General features: G+C 46.3%; 1 protein-coding gene across 1 annotated transcript in view; it reads left to right on the forward strand.

Moving 5' to 3' along the window:
• The first annotated feature begins 1,549 nt into the window (after positions 1–1,549).
• Positions 1,550–27,355, forward strand: part of ATP10A (ATPase phospholipid transporting 10A (putative)) — a 175,051-nt gene continuing 149,245 nt past the window's right edge. The window contains exon 1 of the mRNA XM_029239437.1: positions 1,550–2,410. Coding sequence (XP_029095270.1) covers positions 1,935–2,410 — 476 coding nt within the window. The 5' untranslated portion in view covers positions 1,550–1,934. The remainder of the gene's footprint in view (positions 2,411–27,355) is intronic.

The raw sequence follows: 27,355 nt of genomic DNA on the forward strand, positions 1-27,355 counted from the left end.
AATTGAAGTAGTCAAGGAAGTCAAGTAACCACTTTGGCCACCTGGGGACTGGCTGTAGCTGGGAGACTGGAAGGCAGGGAGACCCACCCAGAGGCCCTGGGGCAACCCTGGGGATACTGTAGGGATGGGAAATGGAGGGAACCAGCAGGCCCTGGGGACCTCGCTGGGTTGGGGGTTGGAGGAAAATGTGGATCCATGAGTTAGTCCCTGGACACCAGGGAAATTGTGGTCCTTCATGGGCTGTTAACACTCAATTTGGGATGCCACTGGTCCACTGTGAGATCTGATTTCTTTCCCTGAAAATACAGGCACTTCAGTCAAAATTTGCTCTGATTTGGGCCTTTGATGTATGATGATGTACCATACATCAATATGGTACCCCCAGGAATGGTGGAAGGAAAGAGGCTTGATCAATGACATGGATCATTTTCTTAGTACCTGTCAGTCTACCCTCCTCAAGCTGGATTCTAGTAAATATTGTGGTCCATGGCAAGGTTCCCTGTAGAGATGGAGTCCCTGTCCTGGCTGGATGGGGTGTAAGCCAGGGTACGGGAGGTGAGGACCATCCTGAGAAAGCGTCATGGGGAAGAGGTAAGTGATTTGAGCAAAGCCAGGGAAGTGACTTGTCAGCGGGCACACGAGGGAGGAACTCAGGCCAGCAAGGCTGCTGAGGTGGTCCCTTGGGAGATGATAGTGTCCCAATGCAGTAAGAGAAATGAGGGGCTGGCCTGAAGGAGGAGGAGGAGGCCAACAGCTCCCCAAATCCAGATAGGCAGCACCCAAAAGTGCTCCTCTCACCCAAATTCCCAGCCATGGTCTCCTGGGCAAGAAATCCCTGCTTCTCGCATCTGTACTTCTAAAGTGGCCAAACTGTCACCGCTGGCTGTAGTACATCTGGGGGCAAGTCTTACTGTCCCCACTTGGGACTCCCCATACCTTCTGCCATGCCCAGCCTCTGCCCACCCTTCACACACTGCTCTCTCTGATTCCCTATGAATACTGAGGGGAGTCTTTTGCACCAACAGACACTTCTGCCACACCCTCCTGCCCCCCCCTTCCCCTTCCAACAACCATCTTCAATGCCCCGTCACCGTCTGGGTCATAGAGGCCACTTCAGAACCAGAGCATACAAGGTGTATTTTGGCCCTCAGGGTTTACCAGAGAGGAAAAGAGATAGAAATAAAGCAAACCAAAGCCTGCCTTTGCTTAGCGAAATATTTCTCCCTTCAATTAAGGGGAAAAAAAGAAAAAAGAATCCTATTTAGGGAAGTAAGGAAAGGCAGTGATGATCTTAAAAGTTCAAAGTCTAGTTCACCCAAGAAGTGAATCTGAAAGAGTAGGGTAAGGAAGTGTAGAGACAACGAAGAATCCTCTTGGGGTCCCAGGAGCAGATGTCCTTGGTAAATAAGACATAAAAATCGGAGCATTGGTTTGGTATGCCCTGATTCATTTGAACTTTGATTCTAGTTTACTCCAGGAGGCTCCCAGCCTCCTGCACGGACTCGGGAAGAGCCCGCCAGCCTAGGGGGGCTGCGGTCCTTTCCTCCCACACTCTGCCGCCTCCTCTCTCCTCCGGTGGCGGACCGAACTGATGCTTCTGGGAAACGAAACTAAGCCTCTCTAAAGTTTCCAGCTCGGCTTTTTGTTTCCCGCTCTCCGCGGTGTCCCACTCTGGGCGCGGCGCGGGGCGGGGCCGGGAGCCGCCAGGGCGGAAAGGCCCGGGAGGGTGCGAGGACAAGGGGTCTCTGTGCGGCGCCCGGCCCCGACGGCGGGCGGGCTGGCTGGGCTGGGCGGGGCGGCAGCTAACCGCGTCTCTGTGCGTCCCGCAGGCGGGGAACCTGCGCCGCCGCGCCGGGCCGCCGGCGATGATCACCTAGGAGGCTGGCGCGGGCGGGCGCGAGCGGCGGAGGAGCCGGGCGCGGCGATACGCGGCCATGGAGTGGGAGCTGGCGGCGGCTGAGGAGCCCGGGACCCCGGGACGGCGGCGGCGGCGGCGGCGGCGGCGGCGGCGCCGGGAGGTCAGGACGCGCACGGTGCGCTCCAATCTGCTGCCGCCCCCGGGCGCCGAAGACCCTTTGGCGAGCGCGGCCAAGGGCGCGCGGCGGCGGCGGCGGCGGTGCGGGGGCGCCCAGCACCTGGCCGACAACCGGCTCAAGACCACCAAGTACACTCTGCTGTCCTTCCTGCCCAAGAACCTGTTCGAGCAGTTCCATCGCCTGGCCAACGTGTACTTCGTCTTCATCGCGCTGCTCAACTTCGTGCCGGCGGTGAACGCCTTTCAGCCCGGCCTGGCACTGGCGCCCGTGCTCTTCATCCTGGCGGTCACGGCCTTCAAGGACCTGTGGGAGGACTACAGCCGTCACCGCTCCGACCAAGAGATCAACCACCTGGGTTGCCTCGTCTTCAGCAGGTGAGCGGAGTGGGCGGGGCGGCGCTGGGTCCGCGCAGGGCCGGGGCGCTCCCGGAAACTTGGCGTTGGGCGCGGCGTGAGTGGCACGGGGTGGGGAGCCCCGGAGAGAGCGACTCAACTCTGGGCGGAGGGCCGGGCCTCGAGGGCCCGGGGGCCGAGCCGGGACTGCGACTCTGGTCGCGGAGAGCAAGAAACCATAGATGTCGGGGCGCGGGGGTACCCTGTCCTTGATTGTCACTCAGACGCCGCTTCTGAGCCTAGGGATCCCAGGGCTGGAATCCAGAGGCAGCTGGGCGTCCTCAGTCCCAGCCGCTCCTGCCTTGTAAGTAAAAAGGAGGGAAACCTATTCCCGGGCGCCCCAGCCTGAAGTCCCAGCCTCTACCTTCAGCCAGGCTCCAAGCGCCAGGATGTTGAACGACTTTAACAACCTACACAGGAATGAATGTAAAGCTCGGTCTTAGATAACATTTCGTCTTGGGGCAACAGAGTGAAACTGCCGCCAAGTGCCGACACGTCAGGCAGAGACCAGTTAAAATGGCAGGGGTAGTAACAGCGGCGTCCATCCATTGACGTGAGCTGTGAGCAGGACACCCAGCTGGGTGCCATGCCATAGTTGACTGTTTAGTTTTTAAAAAATTAACCCCAGTTTCCAGATGGAAAGACTGAGGCTTTGAGGGGTTTTTCAAGCCCTGTCCAGTTAGTACCAAGGAATGTACTTCTTCTGGGCTCCTCCTGTACCTCCCTAAAGTTTTGGATCCTCAGGCGGGACCTGTCTGGGATGCTTCTGTCTCTTCTCTCTTTACACTCCCCACCCCAAGAGAGGCACTTGGCTGCATACCCATCTTGGAGCTGTGTCTAGTAGTGGAGTCCACCTTAAGGCCGCATCCCTCAGGAAGGCAGATGGTCTTGGCCTCCATCCAGAGCTCAGCCCGTCTTTCCCTCCTGTTGTCTTTGCTTGAGTCTCAGTGTAGGGGCTGATATGGGCCTCTGAGGTGAAGGACATTAGCCTTGTTCAGCCACCATTACATGTGAGCGGACTCCAGGAAGCCCCTTGTACTCTCATTGGGCCATGGTTATTCCTGCCTCTTAGGATAGTTTAGACGAAGACCATGAATGCGTTTGAGTATCTGTAACCCTCCCAGCAGCACTGATTGTGCCTTATACTTATTTTACAAATGAATAAACAGAAGTTCAGAGAGGTTAAGTAATTTGGCCAAAGCCACACAGCTGCTATGTAGTAGTATTAGAATTTGACCCAGGTCTTCCCGACTTCACAGCTTTTACGATATTCTGGTGCTTGTGCTTCTTAAATTTATGTAAGAATCAGCCTGAGGAGCTTATTAAAAATAACAATTTAACAACTTGAATCCCAGGCTCATCTGGGATTGGGCCCGGGAATCTGTGTATTTAATTAGCACAGAGGTGATGCTTATATCATGACCCACTTTTGAGTAATGCTGCCTGCTTGCCATCAAGGGGTACCCATTGTCCAGTCAGCAAGCATGACATCGATAGAAAGGGCTGTGGGGTTTCCTGGCTTCTGTTCCCCAGGCTCCTGAAGCCAAGAAGGGAGGGGGCACCCTTACGCAGATGTCCTCAGGGTCCCCCGTTTCAGCACTCCAATCTGTTCTGCTCACCATGACCCCAGTGGGGCTCCAGGTTTTAGTCTTTACACATGTATCACTTCCTGTTATTACTCAGCTGGTAGCTCCTGTAGCCTCCTTTTTAGGAATACTTAGGCCTCAAGAAACAGTTTATTTTCAGCTGACAAAGTGCTTTCCACCCGTGAAGTCAACCCTTAAAACAACCGTCACCCACAACATGCCCATGAGAAAACTCAGAGTGGAACCCCAAAGCAATCTCAGGACTCCATGGCCTCGGAATGCTTCATGGGATTCTGAAACCTTCATCTTCCTCGTGGACCCACCCATCCCCGTTCGCTTCCCCTTCTACCCTGACCTGACCTGGGTTCTCAAAAGCTGGGTACAGTCCTCGGGGGCGAGGCCTCGGGGATAATGGTGCTTTCAGGAGGAGTTCCCCAGAACCTCCCAGTTCCCAAGTCAAATTCCTTGAATGCTTTCCTGGGGAGAGAATTGGCCTTCTTCCTAAGGAAGCTCCGTGGGTGTGAGATGGTGGCAGCTGTGTGTGGAGAGGAGGCCTGTCTGGAGGAGGGCCATCCCTTTTCAGAAGCCAGGTCAAACTTCTCTGGGCCCAGAAAGTCTGGGATGGGTGTTTTCCGGCCTAGGCTTTGAGTCCTGTGGGTGTCCGAGCCCTCCCCGTCCTCCGATTGCATTCCACGCTGCGTGTGGCTGCCTTGCTGCTGTTGCCCATCGGCTCAAACCAATACCCTGAGCTCTTCCTCACTGAGCCAGACCCAGGCCAGGTTCTGGAGAAGGGAGAGTCTGGGTCTCACCTGGAGCTTACCTTGGGGACCGACTGCACCGTGGCACATGTCCGTGGGGGTCCTGGGTGGGGCTGCTAGCCCAGAGAGGCAGCTCAGGAGACTCCCTGCAGAGGGCACGAGTCCGAGGACCAGGGAGTGTGGCGCACGTGACAGAGTCAGGGTCCCCTGAGACTGCAACCAGGTCTTAACCTGTGCGCAGGGACGTGTACGGCCTTGAAGTCAGGATCTCAGAGAGCTGGCACTGAGACTGGCCAGAGAAGCCTGGGAAATGACATTTTATGTCAGGCCAGAGTTCGTTCAAGGCCTTTGGTGACTACAGAGGCAGTGGCCCCACAGTGGTGCACAGTCAGGATCTGTCCTGTGTCATGTCATTGCTCTGGTGGCTGTGAAATGGGGCTTCAGTCAAGTGAATGTAAATGCAGAGTGAGAGCAGACTTTAGTTGTGGAAGCCTGACCTGTTGACAGTGTCTCTGGAGGGTTGCTTCTCTGTGTTCTGACTGGAGCGTGCAGTGCATCAATGATTTGTACTGTTATTTATGTGGTGTGTCCCCATAACGGAGTCCTTGGGTCCCCTCTCTGTGAGAATCCCCCATCAGGCTTGCTGGAAGTGCAGGTTCCCAGGTTCTCCTCCCCCCACTCCTGGGCTGCTGAGCCTCTGGAGGTGGGAGGCTGGTGTCGACATCACGGCTTGGTTTGCACGAACAAACCTGAGCGGAGGTCCTATTTCCACGGCCTGAGCCCACGGTATCATCTCCTGGATTTCAGGCTGTGTTTAGGAAAACCCTCCTGAGCCAGCAGGATAGGAGCGCAGTGGGTGATCCTGGGGGTTCAGGTCCTGCCTGTGGCCCCCATCCTGGGGGAAGGTCAGTCTGAGCATCACTCGGCTGTGGGCTAGTGCGATGGGGGAGGCATGGAAGCCCTTTCTGGTCACGTAGACCTCCCTGGTGTTGGTGACAGTTGGCTGGAGAAGCCACCTCCTTCTGGGCACAGGTGGAAAGAAAGGGGGTGACTGAGTTCTGTCCCCTTTCCCTCCCAATGTGACCTCAGGTTCCTGTTGCTGGGGAGCTTGGAGTTCACTTTAGCTGGCAGGCATCCACCTCCAGTACCAAGCGAGCGTCCAGCTGGGACAGGACTGGTGCCACCAGAGGCTGGGATGAAGGGGGCAGCGAATGACCACAGGTCCCAAGGCAGATGGGACTGACAGAGGAGAGGGGACAGGAGTGCAGAGCCAGCCCAGAGAGTGGCGGTTCTGGTGGTGGGAAAGCAGAGCATGGTTATCAGAGGAGGAGCTGGGGGGAAATTTAAGAAGAAACATTCCTGGAAGGGGATTTGCCCAAGAGAGGTGAAGGGTGGAAGCAGGGGTCCAAGCACTCATCCACCTCTTCAACCACAGGGTGGGGGGGTAACACGTTAAAACCAGAAACCTCGCCCCTGCTGCCAGAAATGGAATGAGCCTCAGAGTGGCGCAGCCTGAGGTGGGGGTCCTGCCTGGCTGAGACTCTGCACAAGCCCCCCTGCCTCACTTGCACTCCATTTCCTAACTAGTCAAGTGGGGTACTGGCCCCAGGTCCACGTGCCCCTTCTGGCCCTGATCCTGTGGCCCTGGGAGAGTTTGGCACCCTTGTGCTATGGGCTGCCCGCCCTCTGCCCAAACCCTGCCTGGGTTCTTGTGTAATGTTTTCCCTTTAGCTTCCATATGCTTTGAGATAACTCAAACACAGGCACCTTTCAGTGTCTGACTCTAGGATGATGGAAACAGCAGCGTTTCTGCATGAATTAACCCAAGGTGACATTTCCCTGAATCTTTTGGGCTTTGGGGGCTCTGTTCTTGGATATGAGTATGGCATCTTGGTGTCTTTCCATCATCTTTTGGGAAAACAGGTAGTCAGGGCGTGCTCTAATGCTTATCTTGGAATTATTCTGATTTTTGTCTCTTCCCTTTCCTTTGATTCTTGCTTTGTTCCCCCAGCTCATCAGGGTTATCTGTCCAATTTGCTTACCCCGGGCTTCATGATTTGTTTTTTCAGAAGAGCCTGAAATGGGACCTGACAAAGTTCTCCTTTTGTTTCTGTCCATTTATCTTGTCTTGGTCCTCCTTTCCTCCCTTTCCTGGAGAGCCCAGTCTCTTCCTCACCACCAGCAGAGACATTTTGCCCCTGGGAAGCACAGCATCTTTGTCTTATTTGGAGTAATAAAAGATTTGAAGAAGCAGAGGTACCAGCGCAAGACCCAGGGGACAGGGACATATCAGGACAATGCAAGTGTTCTTTAAGCAGGGACATCCCTCTTGTGTGCTAGGTTGGGGGATACTTGAGGAATAATATTTGGACATTGCCATTCACATGGTTTTTGGAAATAATTTTTCTTTTGATACCTTTCATGAGTCATAAATAGGGTCCAGTTATAGAAAAAGAACCTATCTTTCCCTAAAAACTTGCTTGCCTTCAGGAGATAGTCTTGTTCATGGGAAGGTTCTTATAATACTTGTTAATATGAGCCAAGTGTTTTAGTGCACAGTTCCATCTTAACATCCTGATGGTCCTATTTTCATATCCCCATTTCACAGATGAGGAAACTGAGCTTCAGGGCTTGATAGCTGCCTTAGGGTTCCCTATTAGGAGATGACAGTGCCATGGCTTGAACCCAGAGTCATCCTGCTCCGACTCCATGTTTGTAGTTTGCTTGTACTTGTCATCTCCACCTCCTAGAGCAGTATGCTTCATTTAAAAAAAACCCAAAAAACAAAACCTTCAAAATTTTATTTATCTCAGAGTATTTTCTAATTTCCCTGGTGATTTCTTCTTTGACCCATTTTATTTAGGAATGTTTTAATTTCCATATATTGCTGACTTCCCCAAATTTCGTTATTGATTTCCAGTTGCATTCTATTTACACAGATAAAGAGCAGTGCACAGATAGGGAACCTCTGTGTCTCCATCACCTAGTTTAACAGTTAGCACCTCATGGCAACATTGTTTATCCATATTGCCCTCACTCCCTCACCCACTTTTTATTTGGAAGCACATCCCAGACATCAGGATATTTCTTCTGTAATGTTTCAGCATTTATCTTTAGAAAATCAAGAACTTTTTAAAAACCTAAACTACAATACCATTATTATAAAGAATTAATACTAATTCCTTAATATTATTAAATACCCAATCAATGTTCAAATTTCCACTTGTCTCATATTTTATTTCAATTTGTGTGTTTGAATCAGATCCAGATAAGGTTGCCTCATTGCAGTTGGCTGATCTGTCTTTTAGAGCTCCCATACTCTTTTGATTTCCTCCTCTAAAATTCCCTTTCTCCCTCTCTCTCTCTCTCTTTTTACCCCTTGCAATTTGTTTTATTTATTTTTCCCCTTGCAAAATATATTTGAAGAAACTGAGTTATTTGTCCTGGAGGGTTTCACATAGCTTAAATATTGCTGATTCCTTTCCTGTGGATCATGTAACATATTTCTTTCTACTGTAATTCCTGTGAAGTGGTAGGTGAGTCTCGATGCTTTATCAGAGTTTCATCAGGTTCAGGTTTGATTTTTTTTTTTTTTTGATCAAAACCACAAGCGTAGGTGGTGCACTTCCATCATGAGGAACATAAGCTCCTTGGTCCATCTTTTTATGATGTTAGCAGCCATGATGATCATTGCCTGCATCCATTTATTTGCTAGTGGTTGTGAAATGATGGTGGTCTAATTCTTTCATTTATTATTGGGAATACTTTCATAAAAAAATTCTTTCCCTCATCTACTGCCTGGTTTCCCAGTGGTACAACTCATATAGGAAAGACAGAAATGCTTGATTTGGATCACTAGCATCTTCCAATTGGAACTAATTAGTTTTCTAAAATGTTTAAACTTTTTATTTTGAAATAATTTTAGACTTTATAGAAAAGTTGCAAAAATAGTATACCCCTAACCAACCTTCCTCTAATTTTAACATTTTACTTAGCTGTACTACAGTTGTCAAAACTAAGAAATTAACATTAGCACAGCACAAACCTATTAAATTAAACTACAGTTTTATTCAGATTGAAATGGTTTTTCCATTAATGCAGTAACAAGTATTGGTCAGTCCTTCGGGTACTGATCCTGTATCCTGCCCCCTTGCTAACTCATTTATTAGACCTAATACTTGTTTTGTGGATTCCTTAGGATTTTCTATATATGATCATGCCTTGCTCCTGATCTAAGGGTGAAAACATTCAGTCTTTCACCATTAAGTGTGATGCTAGCTGTGGCTCTCTTATGGATGCCATTATCAGAGAAAGTTCCTTTCTATTTGTTGATTTTGTTGAGGTTTTTTTTAAATAAATTTATTTATATATTTATTTACTTATTTTTGGCTGTGTTGGGTCTTCGCTGCTGCGCGCGGGCTTTCTCTAGTTGTGGTGAGCAGGGGCTATGCTTTATTGCAGTGCACGGGCTTCTCATTGCAGTGGTTTCTCTTTGTTGCGGAGCACGGGCCTTAGAGTGCGCGGGCTTCAGTAGTTGTGGCACATGGACTCAGTAGTTGTGGCTTGCGGGCTCTACAGCGCAGGTTCAGTAGTTGTGGCGCACGAGCTTAGCTGTTCCGCAGCATGTGGGATCTTCCCGGACCAGGGCTTGAACCTGTGTCCCCTGCATTGGCAGGCAGATTCTTAACCACTGCACCACCATGGAAGTCCGAGTTTTTTAAATTTTATTTTATTTTTTAAAATCCAGAAAGAGTATTGGATTTTGTTAAATGCTTTTTCTTCATCTATTGACATGATCATGTGGCTTTTGTCCTTTATTAAATTAATATAATGTGTTACATTGATTTTTCTTTTTTTAAAAAATAAATTTATTTATTTATTTTTTATTTTGGGCTGTGTTGGGTCTTCATTGATGCATGTGGACTTTCTCTAGTTGTGGTGAGCAGGGGCTACTCTTCATGGCGGTGCATGGGCTTCTCATTGCAGAGGCTTCTCTTGTTGTGGAGCATGGGCTTTAGGTGCATGGACTTCAGTAGTTGTGGCGTGTGGGCTCAGTAGTTGTGGCTTGCAGGCTCCAGAGCACAGGCTCAGTAGTTGTGGCACACAGGCTTAGTTGCTCCACGGCATGTGGGATCTTCCCGGACCAGGTCTCGAACCTGTGTCCCCTGCATTGGCAGGTGGATTCTTAACCACTGTGCCACCAAGGAAGTCCTGATTTTTCATGTTAAACCAATCTTGCCTTCTTGAGATAAATCCCAAGATTTGTCATGGTATATAATCCTTTTTATAATTTGCTGGATTCAATTTACTAGAATTTGTTGATGATTTTTGTATCTGTATTCCTTTGGGATATTGGTGTGTGTGTATGTGTGTGTGTGTGTGTGTGTGTGTGTGTTTGGTTTTGCTGTAAGGAATATACTATACTGGCCTCGTAGAATGAGATGGGGAGTATTCCTACTATTTTTCTTGGAAGAGTTTGTGAAGAATTGGTATGTATTCTAAACTAGATGTTTGAAAGAATTCACAGTTGAAAATATCTTCAGTGTGGGGTTGGGCTTTTCTTTGTGGGGAGTTTAAAAATTACTAGTTCAATCTCTTTACTTGTAGGTTTCCATTAAGATTTTCTATTTCTTTTTGAGTCAGCTGTGGTAGATTTGTATCTTCCTAGGAAATTGTCCATTTCCTCTAAGTTATCTTGTTTGTTGGCGTAGAGTTGTTCATAATATTCCCTTATAATCCTTTACATTTCTGTAAGGTTGGTGGTGATGTATCCTCTTTTATTACTAATTTTAATGATATACGCTTTCTTTCTTTTTTATTTGGTCATTCTAGCTAAAGGTTTTCCAATTTTGTTGATCTTTTCAAAGAACCAACTTTTTTTGTATTGTTTTTTCTCTATTGTTTTTCTATTTTCTACTTCATTAATTTTGCTCTAATCTTTATTTCCTTCCTTCTGTTTGAGTTGGGTTAGTTTGCTCTTCTTTTTATAGTTACAGAATTGTCTTTTTTTAAAATATTTATTTATTTGGTTGCACCAGATCTTAGTTGTGGCAGGTGGGCTCCTTAGTTGTGGCACACAGGCTCCTTAGTTGCGGCAGGCATGTGGGATCTAGTTCCCTGACCAGGGATCCAACCTGGGCCCCCTGCATTGGGAGCATGGAGTCTTAACCACTGCTCTGTGGGGAAGTCCCCAGAATTGTCTTTTAAATATGGATAGGAGAAGAAAACAGTTACCAAAAAATACACTTGTCTTGTTTTCCCCAACTGGTATAGCAGCCTTAGGCAGCTGTGATGTTGAACAATTGCTGCTGATTGTTTTCAATGCCTGTTCTATTGTATAGGGCTTTTCCCACAGAGCGAGGTCCAGATCAGCTCCCATAACGACACTGTTCTGGGGTTGGGACTTTTTGAGGAACTCCAAACTCAGTCTACCTCTTCTGGTGGCATCTAGTCAGCTGGTTTTCACAGGTACTGTGCAGCTAGGGAGAGAGGGGAATGGGAGTAAGTCAAGTTAAAACACCACCAATCCTACTGTTCTTACTGAGGTTTATCAGGTTTTTTTTGTTTTCTTTTTTTAAATAGACTCTCCTCAGACTATGGCAAGCCTTTGTTAATATACAGCACTCTGAAAAAGTTGACTTGGAAATTTTTGCCAGTGTAGAGTTTTTATGCAGGATCAAATTTACAGAGTTCCTCGCTTCACCATTCTGGCAGTCCCACCTCCTGATCAGTTACTTTGTGAAATTTTTCCCTCAGTTAGTGTTGGTCTGTTGTTCCTCATTAAATTGAGATTTTTGGGTTTTGGTGGGAATCCTACTGAAGTGATGCCTTTCTCTGCATGATATCAGGGGGTATACAATGCCAATATATATTACTACTGATGAGGCTAACTGATCACGTGGTTAGGATGGTGTCTGCTAGGTTTCTGCACTATAAACTTACGATTTTTCCTTTGGTATACAGCATCTTGGAGTCGATACTTTGAGACTTTGTAGGTATCTTATTTCTCCTTAAATTTTGCCCTCCAACATTAGCATCCATCGGCAGGTCTTGTCTGCAGTAATTATTGCAGGAGTGTTCTAATGGTGATCTTCTTTATCCCTCACTTCTGCGTTTATGAGCTAGAGTTCTTGGAAGAGCCAGTTTTTCCTTCCTTGTTGATTTATTTACTCAATTATTTATATCAGTGCAGATTATTGCATATTTATTCCAGGGGTTATAGTCAAATACTACTGTAATTTATCTGGTTGCTCACATTGTTCCAGGTTTGGTGATTGGGAGCTCTCTCAGGCTGGATCAGTGTCCCTTTGATGTGTCCCCAGCTTTCCTTTTTTTAAATTTTTTAAAAAAATTTCATTTTATTGGAGGATAGTTGATTTACATTGTTGTGTTAGTTTCAGGTGTATAGCACCCCCAGCCTTTCTTGAGCTGTGCTCATTTTCTGGCTCTGTAAGGTGCTCCAGGCTTATCTTCTGTTTTCCTTTCCCTGGTTCTGGAATCAACCACTTCTCCTAAGGGTATTTAGCGTTTAAAAAATTATTATTATGGCTTTTATAGGTTTATTTACTGTGGAATTCACAGATTTAAATATAATTCATTGGTTTTAGTTAGTTGTAGTTATTATAATTGATGTTCTTTGGTCAGGTTGACTCCTGAGTCCTTTTGACAGAACTGCCCATCATTTCTTTCGGTCCATATCACAAGCTCAGTCTCAGACATTTTCTACCGTACTTCTCCAACCAAAGATGATTTGTTAGTTTTTTCATTTTATTGAGATATAATTAAAATACAGCACTGTGGGACTTCCCTGGTGGCGCAGTGGTTAAGAATCCGCCTGCCAGTGCTGGGGACACGGCTTTGATCCTTCGTCCGGGAAGATCCCACATGCCGTGGAGCAACTGAGCCTCTGCGCCACAACTACTGAGCCTGTGCTCTAGAGCCCGCGAGCCATGACTACTGAGCCCACATGCTGCAACTATTGAAGCCCATGCGCCTAGAGCCCATGCTCTGAAACAAGAGAAGCCACCGCAATGAGAAGCTGCACACTGCAATGAAGAGTAGCCCCTGCTCACCGCAACTAGAGAAACCCATGTGCAGCCCAAATAAATAAATAAATAGCACTGTGTAAGTTTAAGGTGTACAGCGTAATAACTTGATTTACATATATTGTGAAATGATTACCACATTAAGTTTAGTTAGTATCCGTCATCTCATATAGATGCAAAAAAAAAAGCAAAAGAAAAAAATATTTTTTCCCTGTGTTAAGAACTTTTAGAATTTACTCTCTTAGCAACTTTCAAATATACCTTACAGCAGTGTTAACTATCGTTGTCATGTTAACACTATATCCCCAGTACTTACGTATAACTGGAAGCTTTCACCTTTTGACCACCTTCATCCGTTTCTCCCACCCCCACCTCTGGTAACCACAAGCCTGATCTCTTTTACTGTGAGATTTTTTTTTTTCAGATTCCACATGTAAGTGAGATCATATAGTATTTGTTTTTCTCTGACTTCTTTCACTTAGCATAATAACCTCAACGTACATTCATGTTCTTGCAAATGGCAGGATTTCATTTTTTTATGGCTGAGTAGTATTCCATTGTGTATATGTACCACTTGTTTAGCCATTCATTGGTCAGTGGACACTTAGGTTGTTTCCATTATCTTGGCTATTGTAAATAATGCTGCTGTGAATATAGGGGTGCAGATGTCTCTTTGATATAGTGTTTTCATTTCCTTTAGAGATATTCCCAGAAGTAGAATTGTTGGATCAAATGGTAGTTCTATTTTTAATTTTTTGAGGAATTAAAAACTTTTAATTTTTTAAATTTTTAATTAAAAAATTTTTTTTTACATACTGTTTTCCACAGTGGCTGCACCAATTTACATTCCAGCTAACAGTGTATAAAGGTTCCTTTTTCTCCACATCCTCACCAACATTTGTTATCACTCTCTCTCTCTCTCTCTCTCTCTCTCTCTCTTTTTAATAGTAGCCATTCTAACAGGTGTGAAGTGATAATCTCATAGTGGTTTTGATTTGTGTCTCCCTGATGGTTAGTGATGTTGAGCACCTTTTTGTGTACCTGTTGGCTATTTGTATATCTTCTTTGGGAAAATGTCTATTCAGGTTTTTTGTCCATTTTAGTCGATTAGAGGCCTTATTATTATTTTTTTTTGCGGTACACGGGCCTCTCACTGTTGTGGCCTCTCCCGTTGTGGAGCACAGGCTCTGGACGCTCAGGCTCAGCGGCCATGGCTCACGGGCCCAGCAGCTCCACAGCATGTGGGATCTTCCCGGACCGGGGCACGAACCCGTGTCCTCTGCATCGGCAGGCGGACTCTCAACCACTGCGCCACCAGGGAAGCCCTGGCCTTATTATTTTTGACACAATTCTTTGATAGCTTTCAGTGGCCTGAGAAGCCCAATATGTCTGTTCTGTTCTGTTCTGCCATGCTATGGTCTGGCTGGACCTTCATCTGATGGTCATTCATTATGGTGATCAGCTACTCTGTAGGTTTCATCTTTTCTGGAAGGAGTCAGATGTCTCATCTGTGGGGGCAGTAGTGCCTTTAGGTGTGTTTGCAAATATTCAGTTATCACAGTGACTGCCAGCCTTCCTAGGACTTGTTGCTCCTGGACCAGGGTGCTGAATGGTATGTGATGCTCTTGCCTAGTTCTGGTTAGTCCCACCCCATTAAGAACCCCCCTGTCCCCAAGACCAGTCAAGCCCTCATTGAAAAGCACTTTTGGAAGACATTTTAAAGACAAAGCCTATCCACATTTCTGGACTCCTTGACTTGGGAAGATTGAGAGAGGGCTGTGTGTCTGCTAGGGTTCTGCCCTTTACAGTGGGTGGTCCAGCTACTTGTTGAATTCCGTTAACAAGGCAGCCCATTGTACTTATTTGTACAAGACTTACCTTGCTATATATAATGCACTGAAAGAATTCACAGGAAAAATGGAGAAGCTATTTTGATCTTTGCTTTTTTAGAATACACTTAGCTTGGCTTTCTATGTTTACTTGTTTTGCATTTTCCCAGAGTATCCCAGTTTGTATGCATTGCCTCCGACATACAAGTTGAAGTAGATATACTTTTAGCCAAAACAAAGACCTTTGTCATTAGCCTGTGTAGTTTTATCCTGGGTAAATGGACTGCTTTTGAAAGCATTTTGAAATATTGAAAGTAGCTTGTGGACTCCTGTTGCTAATCTCATGGACCCCTGATAATCTCGGGATGCTCCTGGTGGCTCAGGTATCTTCTTAGAAATGCACTTCACTGGAGAAGCACTACAGGGACATGGTGACATTAAGGCATTATTTGTTTAGATTAATAATTAGAAAGCAGTGTGGTGAGTTTTATAAATCCATTGGATGTGGTAAAATCCTTTTTTTTCTTTGGTTTTAAAAATATCAAATGAGTTAAATTCATTGACCTATTTGCAACAACAACCTACAGTAGGTCCTTGGTTTTCAAAAGGAGAACAAGTCTTGAGCAGCCAGGGTGGCTTCCTCCAGTGACCTGCGTGCAGGGCTCTTCAGAAGAGGACTTCATGGCCCTTCTGAGATTCCAGAGCTTAGAAGAGTAGAAACGTCCCGTCAGCTCAAGATCTGCCTTAATTTTTCTTCTTCTTTTCTTTTTTAAAATATTTATTTATTTATTTTGACTGCACTGGAGCTTAGTTGCGGCATGCGGACTCCTTAGTTGCAGCATGTGAACTCTTAGTTGCTGCATGCATGTGAGATCCAGTTCCCCTGACCAGGGATCGAACCTGGGACCCCTGCATTGGGAGCTCAGAGTCTTACCCACTGGACCACCAGGGAAGTCCCATCAGTGCTTTTCTGATGGAAATTTCTGCTCCTAAAGGACTCTAGTATCTGAGGGGTTAACGGAATGGGAGGAAGCCCAAGCTGTCACCAGGCGCTTTTCACTCCTCTTCTGTCCCGCCCTGTGTTTCTATGTGCTTCCATGACAGCTAAAGATAAGCAAGTTCACGAGAGTTCAGTTTTGGTTCCAAGTTCTCTCCTTCGTCAGATGTGACTTTGGGGCTCTTGGCGACATCTGCCCCATGGGTCAGCTGCAGATGGGGACACGGGCGTGGCGCATGCAGGTGGATCCCACCTGAACCGCCCTGGCTTCATGTCCCACCAGCCTCCTTCGGGTGGTGCCCAGATGCAGGGTCTTCTCCTGACGGTGAGTGGGCGGAGGAGGGTGCCCCGGGATTACTCAGGGTGTGGCCACCTCCCAGTCTAGTGCTGTTCTCTCCAGCGCCCGGGTGGACACACAGATGGGGCCTCTCCCCTTGCCCTTGGCCAAGTTGGAAATCATTTTCATTTCAGTTACAAAATCCATCCATTTTCTCTATCCCGGTCATCTTCAGGACCAGTGGCTCAGGAAATCTGTTGACTCGGAAAGCTCAGAGCGATCTGAGGCAAAAAGACACGGCAGGAAGAGAGTGGGTTGTTGGGAGGGAGACAGCGTTCCTCTTGGGATGCTCTCAGCTTTTGTATCTGAACAAACAAGCCATCTTTAAATGTGTGCAAACGATTTGTTCCCTCTTCATTTAACAGCCTCAGGATACACACAGCATGTATTTATTTTCTAAGAGTACTTGTGTTAAACAGCACAATAGTTTAGTAGATGTGTCTTGTTTCTCATGACTAATTGGTAGCAGCCTAGGCCCTAACATTCCATATTGCAGTTATCATCCTCATTCTTTTATTTTCTTTATTTATTTTGCCGTGACAGACTTTAATCAAATCAGATGTGTGCAACTGTTCCTGGCATATTGAGACTGGCATTGTAACGTTTTCCACTTACAGTGGTTTTTTGTTTTTGGAAAGAAAAAACATTGCTTTTAAGCAGGGTGGAAAGTTTGATTCATTACGTTGAGGTCTGGTTGCTGTGTTGCCTCTTTAACAGGCTTGACGCTAGGCCAAGGTGCCAGGCCCGGGACTCCTTCACATCAGCTGAGCATCAGTGTGGGGCTGAGTCCCAGGGCTGTGGCTGCCCTATGGCAGGGGTGTCTTCCTGGTTCTGTGGGTACTCCCCACTGATCGCCGTAACCGCCCTGCTTCTGGCCTTACTTTCTTTTCACCCTCTTTTCTGTCTCATTGATCTTCTGTGACTTAATGGGAATTCCTTCACAGTGCTGTGGGGCTGGAGGAGGGGTGGCTGCTGTCTGTTACTCTTGGCTTTGATCCCAATCACTGCATACAGTGACATCTTAAGTCAGTCCCTGCTTCTTCAGGCCCTTGTTTTTTAATTGTCTGTGTTCAGAGACTTTGACATCAGGGCTTTGCCACCTGTGGATGGATGGCTTCTCCCAGGACCCGCCAGCTCCTAGAGGGAGCTGGCCAGTGAGTGTGCCTTTCATATGCAAACCAACCAATCCAGAGCCCACACCCTATACACCCTTTTACCAGGCTGTCACACTCAGGGCCCCCAAACCCCCAGGGCCAGGGAGCAGACAGCTGAGGACAGCCCCTATGTCCCAGAGCCTACTGATACTATTCCAGAGCCTGGTTACTCTGCCTCACCCTGTCCTTCCCACGGAAACCACAGTGAAGTCTCTTGCCCACGTTTTCCCCTCACTCCTCTGCCTCCTGACTGCCGTGGTGCTTCCCACGTGACCTCTCCTCCTGAGAACTGTGAGAAACAAACTATCTTTTCACTGGCAGTGCCTCCTGATCTGTTGGCCTCCCCACACCTGAGTAACAGTAACCCTACTGTTAGAGTTAAGATGTGTCTCCACACAGCTACTACCCCAGGCCCTCTTTTTTTTTTTTTTTTTACATCTTTATTGGAGTATAATTGCTTTACAATGGTGTGTTAGTTTCTGCTTCATAACAAAGTGAATCAGTTATACATTTACATATGTTCCCATATGTCTTCCCTCTTGTGTCTCCCTCCCTCCCTGCCACCCTCCCTATCCCACCCCTCCAGGCGGTCACAAAGCAGATCTCCCTGTGCTATGCGGCTGCTTCCCACTAGCTATCTACCTTACGTTTGGTAGTGTATATATGTCCATGCCTCTCTCTCACTTTGTCACAGCTTACCCTTCCCCCTCCCCATGTCCTCAAGTCCATTCTCTAGTAGGTCTGTGTCTTTATTCCTGTCTTACCCCTAGGTTCTTCATGACATTTTTTTTTCTTAAATTCCATATGTATGTGTTAGCATACAGTATTTGTCTTTCTCTTTCTGACTTACTTTGACAGACTCCAGGCCTTCTTTAGCTTCCTTGTGTGTCTGACTTCACCTCCTAACTTAGCTACTCCTGCTTCTGCACCTCTCCTGTGGTCTCCCCTCCTCATTGCCACCAGAGCTGTCTTTTTCGGATTATAAATGTTACATCTTTTTCTTTGACTCTTGGAACCTCTTGGTTAATCCTGATGTCATCTGCACCCTGCATGCTGAGCTGCAGCCCTGGACCTCTGTGCACAAGGTCCCAGGCCACCTGCTCTCCGCTGTACTGCACACACCTGTAGCCCCTCCGCCCCAGCACCCTCTCCTCATCCCCAGCCCTTTTCTCCAAGGCCTGGTAACCGCTCCCTCCTGCTGCCATTCATACCTGGAGCAGGAGTCCCTCCTCTGTATCCTGGGCATCTGTGCCCTTCCTCTGCTCCATATGCTCTGTCCTGTCCTGCTCTCTGGGACCAGCCAGTCCTCACTGCCCCTGCTGTGATGCTGTGACAGGGCCTCAGCATCTCTGATCTAGTGAGTGAACTAATCCTTGTGATACCTGAATCGTGACACAATGAACGCCTGTTGGTAGAATAACAGCCCCCTAGAGATGCCCACATCCTAATCCCCAGAATCTGTGATTCTGTTAGGCTACATGGTACAGGGGAATTACGGTTGGTTACAGATGTAATTAAGGTTGCTAATCAGCTGACCTTGAGATGGGGAGATTATTTTGGATTGTTCTGGTGAGCCCTTAGTCTCATCACCAGTCCTTAAAGGTAGAGGAAGAGAGGGCAGGGAGATGCAACGTTTGAAGGACTCAACTGGCTGTTGTTGGCTGTGAAGATGGAGGGAGGGTTCCCAACCTGTGGAGTGTGGGTGGCCTCTGGGAGCTGGAAAAGGCAAAGAAACCCTGTCTCCTACACCCTCCAGAAGGAGCACAGCCCTGCTGAGACTTCGGTTTTGTCCCCGTGAGTCCCGTATCAGACTCCTGACCTCTAGAACTGTAAGATAACACTTTTGTGTTGTTTCAGGCCACTGAGTTGTGATGATTTGTTACAGAAGCCACAGGAAATGAACACATCCCTGTTGATGGGAGGATCTGACAAACAAATACCAAGTTCTTGAGCCATAGCCTTTTGTGTGTCCCTATCGATTTATCTAGTTTCATCTGAAAACATCTGTAGCTGTTTGAAACCAGCTGATGATACCTGAGAATCCCATGTTCGCTGAATGGGGCATGAGGACATGGTTGGTCGAGTGGAAAAGAGGTGTTTACTTGTTTTTTCAGTTGAAATATTTAGTGATAAGACATCATACATGCCTCTAGCACTGTATACTTTTCAGGGTTTTTATGAATTTGGGTTGGAAGTTCACAGCCAGCCCTGGAGGTACTGATAAATTCTTCACTGAGCCTCTCAGGAAATGGTGGCCCAGAGAGGGAGGTCTCGGCTCAGAGTGGGTGCGCCTGGGGAGTGGGACAGATGGCTCTGGGCTCTGGGATCCCAGGTGACGCTACCCAGGGCCACCAGCCACATGCTGGCCGTGTGCTACCCTACGTGAGTATCCAGGGCCATTTAGATCTTGTGTATGGGTGCAGATAAGGCTCCAGCTGTTTAATTATTTCAGGCTTTTGAGAAAGTGTCTGAAACCAGATAGTTATCCTGACACATGCCAGGATCCAGAACTTACCAAGGGTTAATGAACAAGAGCATGTATGCTTTTTAGAAAAGTTTAAATGTTGTAATGGACATTCTTTTTGGTGTAGCTGGTTCATTTGAGCAGTGATCTCCAAACTTTTTTGATCTCACACCCTTCTAAGTCACAAGCACTTGTGTGTGTGCCCTCAAGATGGACTTATTTATGTATAAATCATAGACATGTAATGCAATGCATGAATATATAAGTGAATTTAAAAGTAAGGTAAATAGCAATTACAAATAAAAGTGGTGATGTTTTTCTGCACCTCAGTGATGGTGTGATTTTGTGTGTGAGCATTGCCCTGGAGCATCCTCAGTTGGCCTTCTGTTTATCTTCGTTCACTGGGGAGCGTTGCGTGTGTTCAGATGCACAGTCCAGTTCATTCTCGGGATTTCTTTTATTTATCCAGGGCCACTTAGGAACCTTTAAAGAACCTCAGGCGCCGCTAATGCCCACTGTTCACAGAGGGACGGTCCTTCCCTGTGTGCCATGAAGTCCGTCTGGTGGTCGTGGCCTGTGAGATGCTGGATGTCTGGCTATGTCCACTTTCTGGGCACAGATGGCTTGTCAGTTCACACTGGGCAGCCTGAGCCACGCTGCATGGGCACACCGGCCACCTGCCCTCCAGTGTGCTCTTTCCTGTGCTTTACTTTTAAAGCCTTTTTATTGTGGTAAAATACACATAACATTTACCAGTTTAACCATTTGTAAGTGTACAGTTCAGTGGCATTAATTACATGCACATCGTTGTGCAACCATCAGCATCACCTGAAGAATTTTTTCATCTTCCCAAACTGAAATTATCCCCATTAAACAACAGCTCATTCCCGCCTCCTCCAGCCCTGGGCACCCACCAGTCTACTCTCTGTCTCTTTGACCTCGCATGGTGAAACCATATAAATTTGTCCTTTTTTGTCTGACTTATTTCACTTAGCATAATGTCCTCAAGGTTCATCCGTATTGTAGCCTGTGTCAGAACTTCCTTCCTTTTTGAGGCTGAATGATATTCAGGGAGTATGTGTAGACCCCATTGTGTTCATTCATTCAGCTGGTGATGGACATTGTTGGGTTGCTTCCACCTTTTGGCTGTTGAGAGTAATGCTGCTGTGAACATGGGTGTACAAGTATTTGCTTGAGTATCTTGTGCTTGACCTTTATGGGGATGTTTTGCATGGATTTCATTTGGAGGCCCTGGTTTCCAGGGGCTGTATCTGTGTATCCAGGATGGCACAGTCAGGGTGCATCTAGGCAGCATGAACTACGGGGTCTTTCCCCACCGTTAGCTTTTGTGTGGCTCCCATGAACTAAGGAGGTTGCTTCAACCCCTTACCTTCAGGTGGTGCTGCTAACAGACACGTCTCCAGGAGCCCGGCCGGTGTATCCATAACCACAACTGTCCCCCCAGCTACACATCTGCGGGCTTGGGGGCACTGCTGTCAACTTAGCCTGGGTCAGGTGCTCCCTCATGGTGCTGTTGCCTGGATATCATCCCGCCCTTTATCTTTGAGCTTGAGATTCCTTTGGGTCCAGAGGCAGCCCTGTTTACTGGCCGCCCAGGCACAGCTGTGGGCTCACTGCAGTGCACGCAGGTGGAGGCACCAGGTGTCACTGTTGCCGCATCACTGGGATGACCTCTGATGCCCACACGTGCAGGAGAGAGGGCCCGCTGACTTCGCGGTTCTGCAGGTGTGACTTGATCTTCACCGCCTTTGGCACCTTTCTCACCTCTGTCATCCTTACTGGTGTTCAGAGTCTCCATCCTTGTTCACGCTTTGATTCCTCATGGTCAGAGCCCAGGGTGTCTTACAGCTCCTGAGAATCTCCGGCCAAGGTCTTGCTTGGTGAGTTCCACCTCATCAGATGGAGGTGCCACCATCTCCCTGCATTGGGGGCTTTCTCCTGGGTCACTTCCACCCTTTTGATGGGGCCCTTTTTTGAAGGGGCTGTGTCCCTTTTGGTCAAATCAGAGGCATGTGGTGACTGGTGATTGGAGGAAGATGGGGAGGGCCCAGTGGACCTAAAATCTGTCACTGAAGACAGGGAGGGGTTGAGATCGTTCTGTGTCCCTGAGGCTGTCACACCATCCCTGCCCGAATAGCTTCACCCCTTTTCCACAACTCATTTTACAGTTGGGGCTAGGCCTGTCCCCAGAGGGTGAATCTGCAGGTCTGCAGTGCTGGTGGCTTTGCTGCGAGAGCAGGGCCAATGTGCCCGCCCCATCGCTTGCCTGCAGCCCTGTGGGATGGGCAAGGTGTGGACAGGGAGGGCCCCCTGTTCCCCCCCCCCCCCGCCAATCAGAGTGCGTGGTGTGGGGAGGGCATGGTGAGGGGACAGGTGGGGCTTTGCCCATCACTCTCACTGCATGATCGTGAAGCCCTTTCCTGAAAGAGGCTGGTTTTCAACCTTCTTTTACTAATAAATGAGTTCTCACTCTACCTACATTTTGAAAGCTTTCAGGAACACAGAAATTGTTTTTAAAGGAAAACTACTTATTTCCCTTTTGATTACCTGAGAAATTAAAATATCCCTTTAAAAATAGGACATCATAAAAACGAATATATTAGGAAAGTGGATGTGTAGAAAAATATTTCTTAAGCTTCATTACCCTTGTTCAGGCCCATAAAAGTTCCTTTGATTTGCGTCGTAATTTAACTTGAGGTTGGAGTTTATTAATCCTCCTGTTTGTAGAGGGTCCAGCTGGCCAGAGGTGGGATGTACAGAGAAACTCCAAGATTTGTTATCTCAAGGTCATTTCCACTGAATGGCAAATTCTCTCCCTTTTTGAAAGCATTCAAATTGTAATGTTATGACATACAACCAATGAGAAATAATAAACATGCTATCAAAGTGTATGACAAAGGCATTTTTTAATCCCTGTGTGCTTTGTGGCCTGTGTCATTTGTTTCTCACATTTTGGCTCCTTCATATTATTTGGAGTGATAGTAAAGTAAGTTGTCATCTCCACTTGATTTATCTTGAGCAAAAGTTCCTAGTGTGGTGGGCTTTGTCATAGTTTTGGCAGAGGGTCATATTGTTGTTTTAGACAAATACTTCAAAACTATGCTTTAAGGCCAAGGGAAGGAGGAGAAAAGTGAAAAGGAGACTCCAGCCCTTTCTGACAGTGTCTGTTGAGTGTTTGTGAATTTAGAGTTTCTGGTATCAACCAGAAACAGCATCCAGAAATTGCTTCTGGAATTAGTGGGGTCTGTGGCAGGAGCTGTGGGCTTGGCGTGATTGACTGTGAGAGTTCAAACACTGGGAGTGTCGTGTGGGTGACCCAGCATCTGTCTTTATTTGGGGGATGAGTTCTTCTTGAACATCCTCAAAGGGCTGGGGTGAAATCTGAGTAGATGGAAATCTGCGGGGTCAGGGCTTAGGGAAAGATGTTGAAAGAAGCTGTCTTCATTCATATGTGCCTAAAAGAGCTGATGGTGCACACACGTGTGTGTCTGTGTGCATGTGCACATTTGCTGTCATAAGGGATGCAAGTGTCAACCCGCCACGCGCCCCCCGCCCCCGCCCCAGAAAGGAGCATGTCTTTTCTGTACCAAATCTAGGCAATGAGTTGGGAACATCAGCTATTCAGCCTATGCAGAGGCAAAATTCAGTCAGTTTCTTAGAGAAGGTATTCCACTCCCTGCCGTTTAATCGCATCTCTGTCTGCTCACGTGGAAGAGTTGCCTTCTGTCGCCAGCTTTCTGTTTTGAAGTTTGACATCCCCAGAGGTGTGGCCCCCTTGGAACCCTCTGCACACACTGATGTGGGTTTGAGTGGTGAGGAACGACTTGAGATGCCCCAGCCACACCTCAGGCCGATGAGGGGTGGAGGATGAGCCTTTGCTCCTTGGGTTCACACCTGCTGTCTGGCACCGGGGGTGGGGGAGTGGGGGAGTGGGGAGGTGTATGGAGTGACCCGGGTAGACGGGAGTTTGCACGGTTTTATTTTGTGCCTCCGCTCCAACTTTAAATTTTTGGCACCTCCTGTAGCTGTTTAGAACACTAGGTTTTGAAATTCTGGATGGTGAAGAAAGGCAATTTTAATAGTTAAATAAAACTACTTGATAATAGAGTCAGACTTTCAGCTGTAAAAGACACCTTATAAAATCAGAGATGACATTTGTGTCTGAGACCTTAAAGACAGCTGACATTAATCATATATATATATAGATAGATTATGTAAATTCTATTTATCACAATATGAAAAAGATGCATTTCTTATAGAAATATCTCAAAAATACAAGTAAACTGATGTTTTAGTTTCTCGCAGTTTATTGAAACATGGTAGAAAAATTTAAAAACAGAGACTTCTGGTTCCAGAACAAGATGGTGTAGATTCACTTTTCCTAACTCCTCCCCTACAACCAAATCCTGGAAATAATTCAACAGACAACAGTCAAAGAACACTGGAAGTTGAGAGAAGAAGGCAGACTGGCTGGGGACCTGAGAACTTGAAGTATGATAGCACGGTGAATTCTCTGGGTCTCCATTCTACCTCCCATGTACATCCAGCCTGGGCATGGATAGTCCTGTAACCAGAACTGCCAACAAGTATAGACAAAAACAAAAAAGTCTCTGTGGCCAAAGGGAAAGCCCAATAGAGACCTAGGGGAGGCCCATCCCACACAGGGCACCAGCAGGCACTGATGCTCCTGTAGGAGCAGTGTTGGCACAGCTCTGGGTGCCCTGCTCTCCACCCAGTAGCATAAGGATACCCAGGCCCAGGGGTGTCTGCCCACCCACCCACACCACAGTGGAAGGCAACCCGGGGAGGTGCCTTCCACTCCCTTATCACATGTACAAAAATCCCAGAGTTAACATCATACTAATGGTGAAAGACTGATGCCTCCCCTCCTAAGAATGAGAGAAGACAAGAATGTTAGCTTCATCACTCTTACTTGATACAGTACTAGAAGTTTTCGCCACTGCAATAAGATACGAAAAAGAAACAAAATGCATACAGGTTGGAAAGAAAAAATAAAACTTAATTTGCAGGAAACATGATTACCTATGAAGAAAATACTAAGGAATCTACCACCAAAACCAAACAAACCCAAACAGAAACAAAAAAAACTAGTAATCCTAGAGCTAATAAATGAGCTCATTAAGATTACATCATACAAGATCAACATACACAAATCAATTGCATTTCTATACACTGACCATGGACAAGTGGAAACTGAAAGCATAAACACAATACCATTTATAATTGCTCCAAAGAAAATAAAATACTTAGATATAAATTTAATAAAGCTCATACAATATCTGCATGTGGAAAATTACAAAGTGCTGATGAAAGAAATGAAAAGAGATCAGGGTAAATGTGGAGACATACCATGTTCATGGGTTGGAGGAAGCATTGTAACGCAGATGTCAGTTATCCCTAAAATTATCTTTAGGTTTAACACAATTCCTATCAAAATCTCAGCGAAGTTTTCATAGACATGGGCAGGATTATTCTGATATTTATGTGGAAAAGCACAGGTCACAGAATAGCCAAGACAGTTACAAAAAGGAATAAAATGGGAAGAATCACTCTTCCCAATATTAATGCTTGCTGTAGAGCTACAGAATTCCAGATAGTGTGGTATTGGCGAAAGCATAGTCATATATATCAAAGGAACAGAATAGAGAACTCAGAAATAAACCCACACAAATATGTCCAATTAATTTTTGACAAAGAACCAAAAACAATTCAATGAAGGAAGGTATAGCCTTTTAAGAAATTGTGTAGGAGCAATTGAATATCTAGAGGCCAAAAAAGAAAAAAAAAGAAAGAAAGGAAGGAAAAAACCCTAAACCTTACACCTCATACAAAAATTTACTCCAAAAAGATCATAGATTTAAATGTAAAACTACAAAACTTCTAGAAGAAAACATTTCAAAATGTTTTTTCAGGACCTAGGACAAGGCACAGAGTTCTTAGACTTGATACCAAAAGAATCATCTATAAAAGGAGAAGTTGATAAATTGGACCTCATCAAAATTAAAAACATTTGCTGTGGGAAAGACCCTGTTAAAAAGAGAAGACAGATTTCAGACTGGGAGAGAATATTTGCAAATCACAAACAAAGTGCTTGTATTCAGAATATATAAAGAACTCTAAAAATTGAACATTAAAAAAACCTAATTTGAAAATGGGCAAGAAATGAGGAGACATTTCACTGGAGAAGATATGCAGGTGGCAGTAAGCGCATGGAAAACGTTCAGCGTCCTTAGATAATAGAGAAATGCAAATTCAAACCACCAGGACATATCACTGTACATCTACTAGAATGGCAAGAACAAAAATGGTGATAACACCAAATGTTGCCACAGATGCAGAGAAACTGGATGTCTCAAGTATTGCTTGTGGGATTGTAAAATACACCCACTTTGGGAAATAACCCTTTTAAAACCATAAATAGAATTTCTGTATGAACCCAACTGTACTCTTGGGCATTTACCCCAGAGAAATGATTTATTTTCACACAGAAATCTGTACACGAGTGTACACGGCAGCTTTATTCGTAATAGCGCAAAGCTGGAAACAACCCAGGTGTTCAGCTGGTGAATGGTTAAACAAACTGTGGTCCATCCACACCTTGGAATGCTACTCAGCAATAAAATGGAATGAACTGTTGTTACATAACCACTTGGATGGGCCTCAGGGACATTTTACTGAGTGCAAAAAGCTGATTTCAGAAGGAAACATGCTGCATGATCCTATTTATGTAGCATTTGTGAAATAACGTAATTATGGAACAGATTAGTGGTTGTCAGGTTAGGGACGGGGAGGGTGGGTGTGGCTACAAAGAGGTAGCATTGAGGGGGTCTTGTATCTTGATGTGGTGTTTATAAGAGGTTACACATGGAAAATCACATAGAAGTGCACATATACATACACAGGTGCACTTAAAGCTGGTGATATAATTATTAAATATGAAAAGGAGACACAGAAATCAATGTTTCTAGGACCCAGACAGTGGGAACGTGAGGCTGCCAGGACCATGGCCTCTGAAGGGGTGCCTGTTCCCTCATGTTGCTCTACCATTGCAGCAAGATGGGGAGAGATGTGCTGCCACTCTTCCCAGGGAGTGGTAGTGTCAGACATTACACGTCCCAGCAGAGATGAAGCGCTTGGGTACCAACATCTCTTATGGGTGTGGGTATAAGCATATATACCTTGTGAATAATTGTAATTAAGGGCAAATAGAAGAATCTTGCTATTATTCCATACCTGACTTTGAGGTGACTTGGTTCTCTGGTTATAAGGCAAATATAAAACACTCGGGAATATTAACTTAAATTAATGCCTGGAAATATCCCATATAATTTTATCTTAATAATGTCCTTTTTAAAAAAAATACATTTATTTATTTTTGGCTGCGTTGGGTCTTTGCTGCTGCACACGGGCTTTCTCTAGTTGTGGCAAGCAGGGACTACTTTTCATTGTGGTGCGTGGGCTTCTCATTGCGGTGGCTTCTCTTGCTGTGGAGCACAGGCTCTATGTGCACGGGTTTCAGTAGTTGTGGCACGTGGGCTCAGTAGTTGTGGCACACAGGCTTAGTTGCTCCATGGCATGTGGGATCTTCCTGGACCAGGGATCGAACCTGTGTTCCCGGCATTGGCAGGCGGATTCTTAACCACTGCGCTCCCAGGGAAGCCCCCTTAATGTCCTTTTATCTTATTGTTATGAGTAATTCAGATAATGATGTTGGA

Source organism: Monodon monoceros, unplaced genomic scaffold, assembly GCF_005190385.1.
Source record: "Monodon monoceros isolate NGI ecotype Baffin Bay Population unplaced genomic scaffold, NGI_Narwhal_1 Super_Scaffold_21, whole genome shotgun sequence".
In the NCBI taxonomy this organism is placed as follows: domain Eukaryota; kingdom Metazoa; phylum Chordata; class Mammalia; order Artiodactyla; family Monodontidae; genus Monodon; species Monodon monoceros.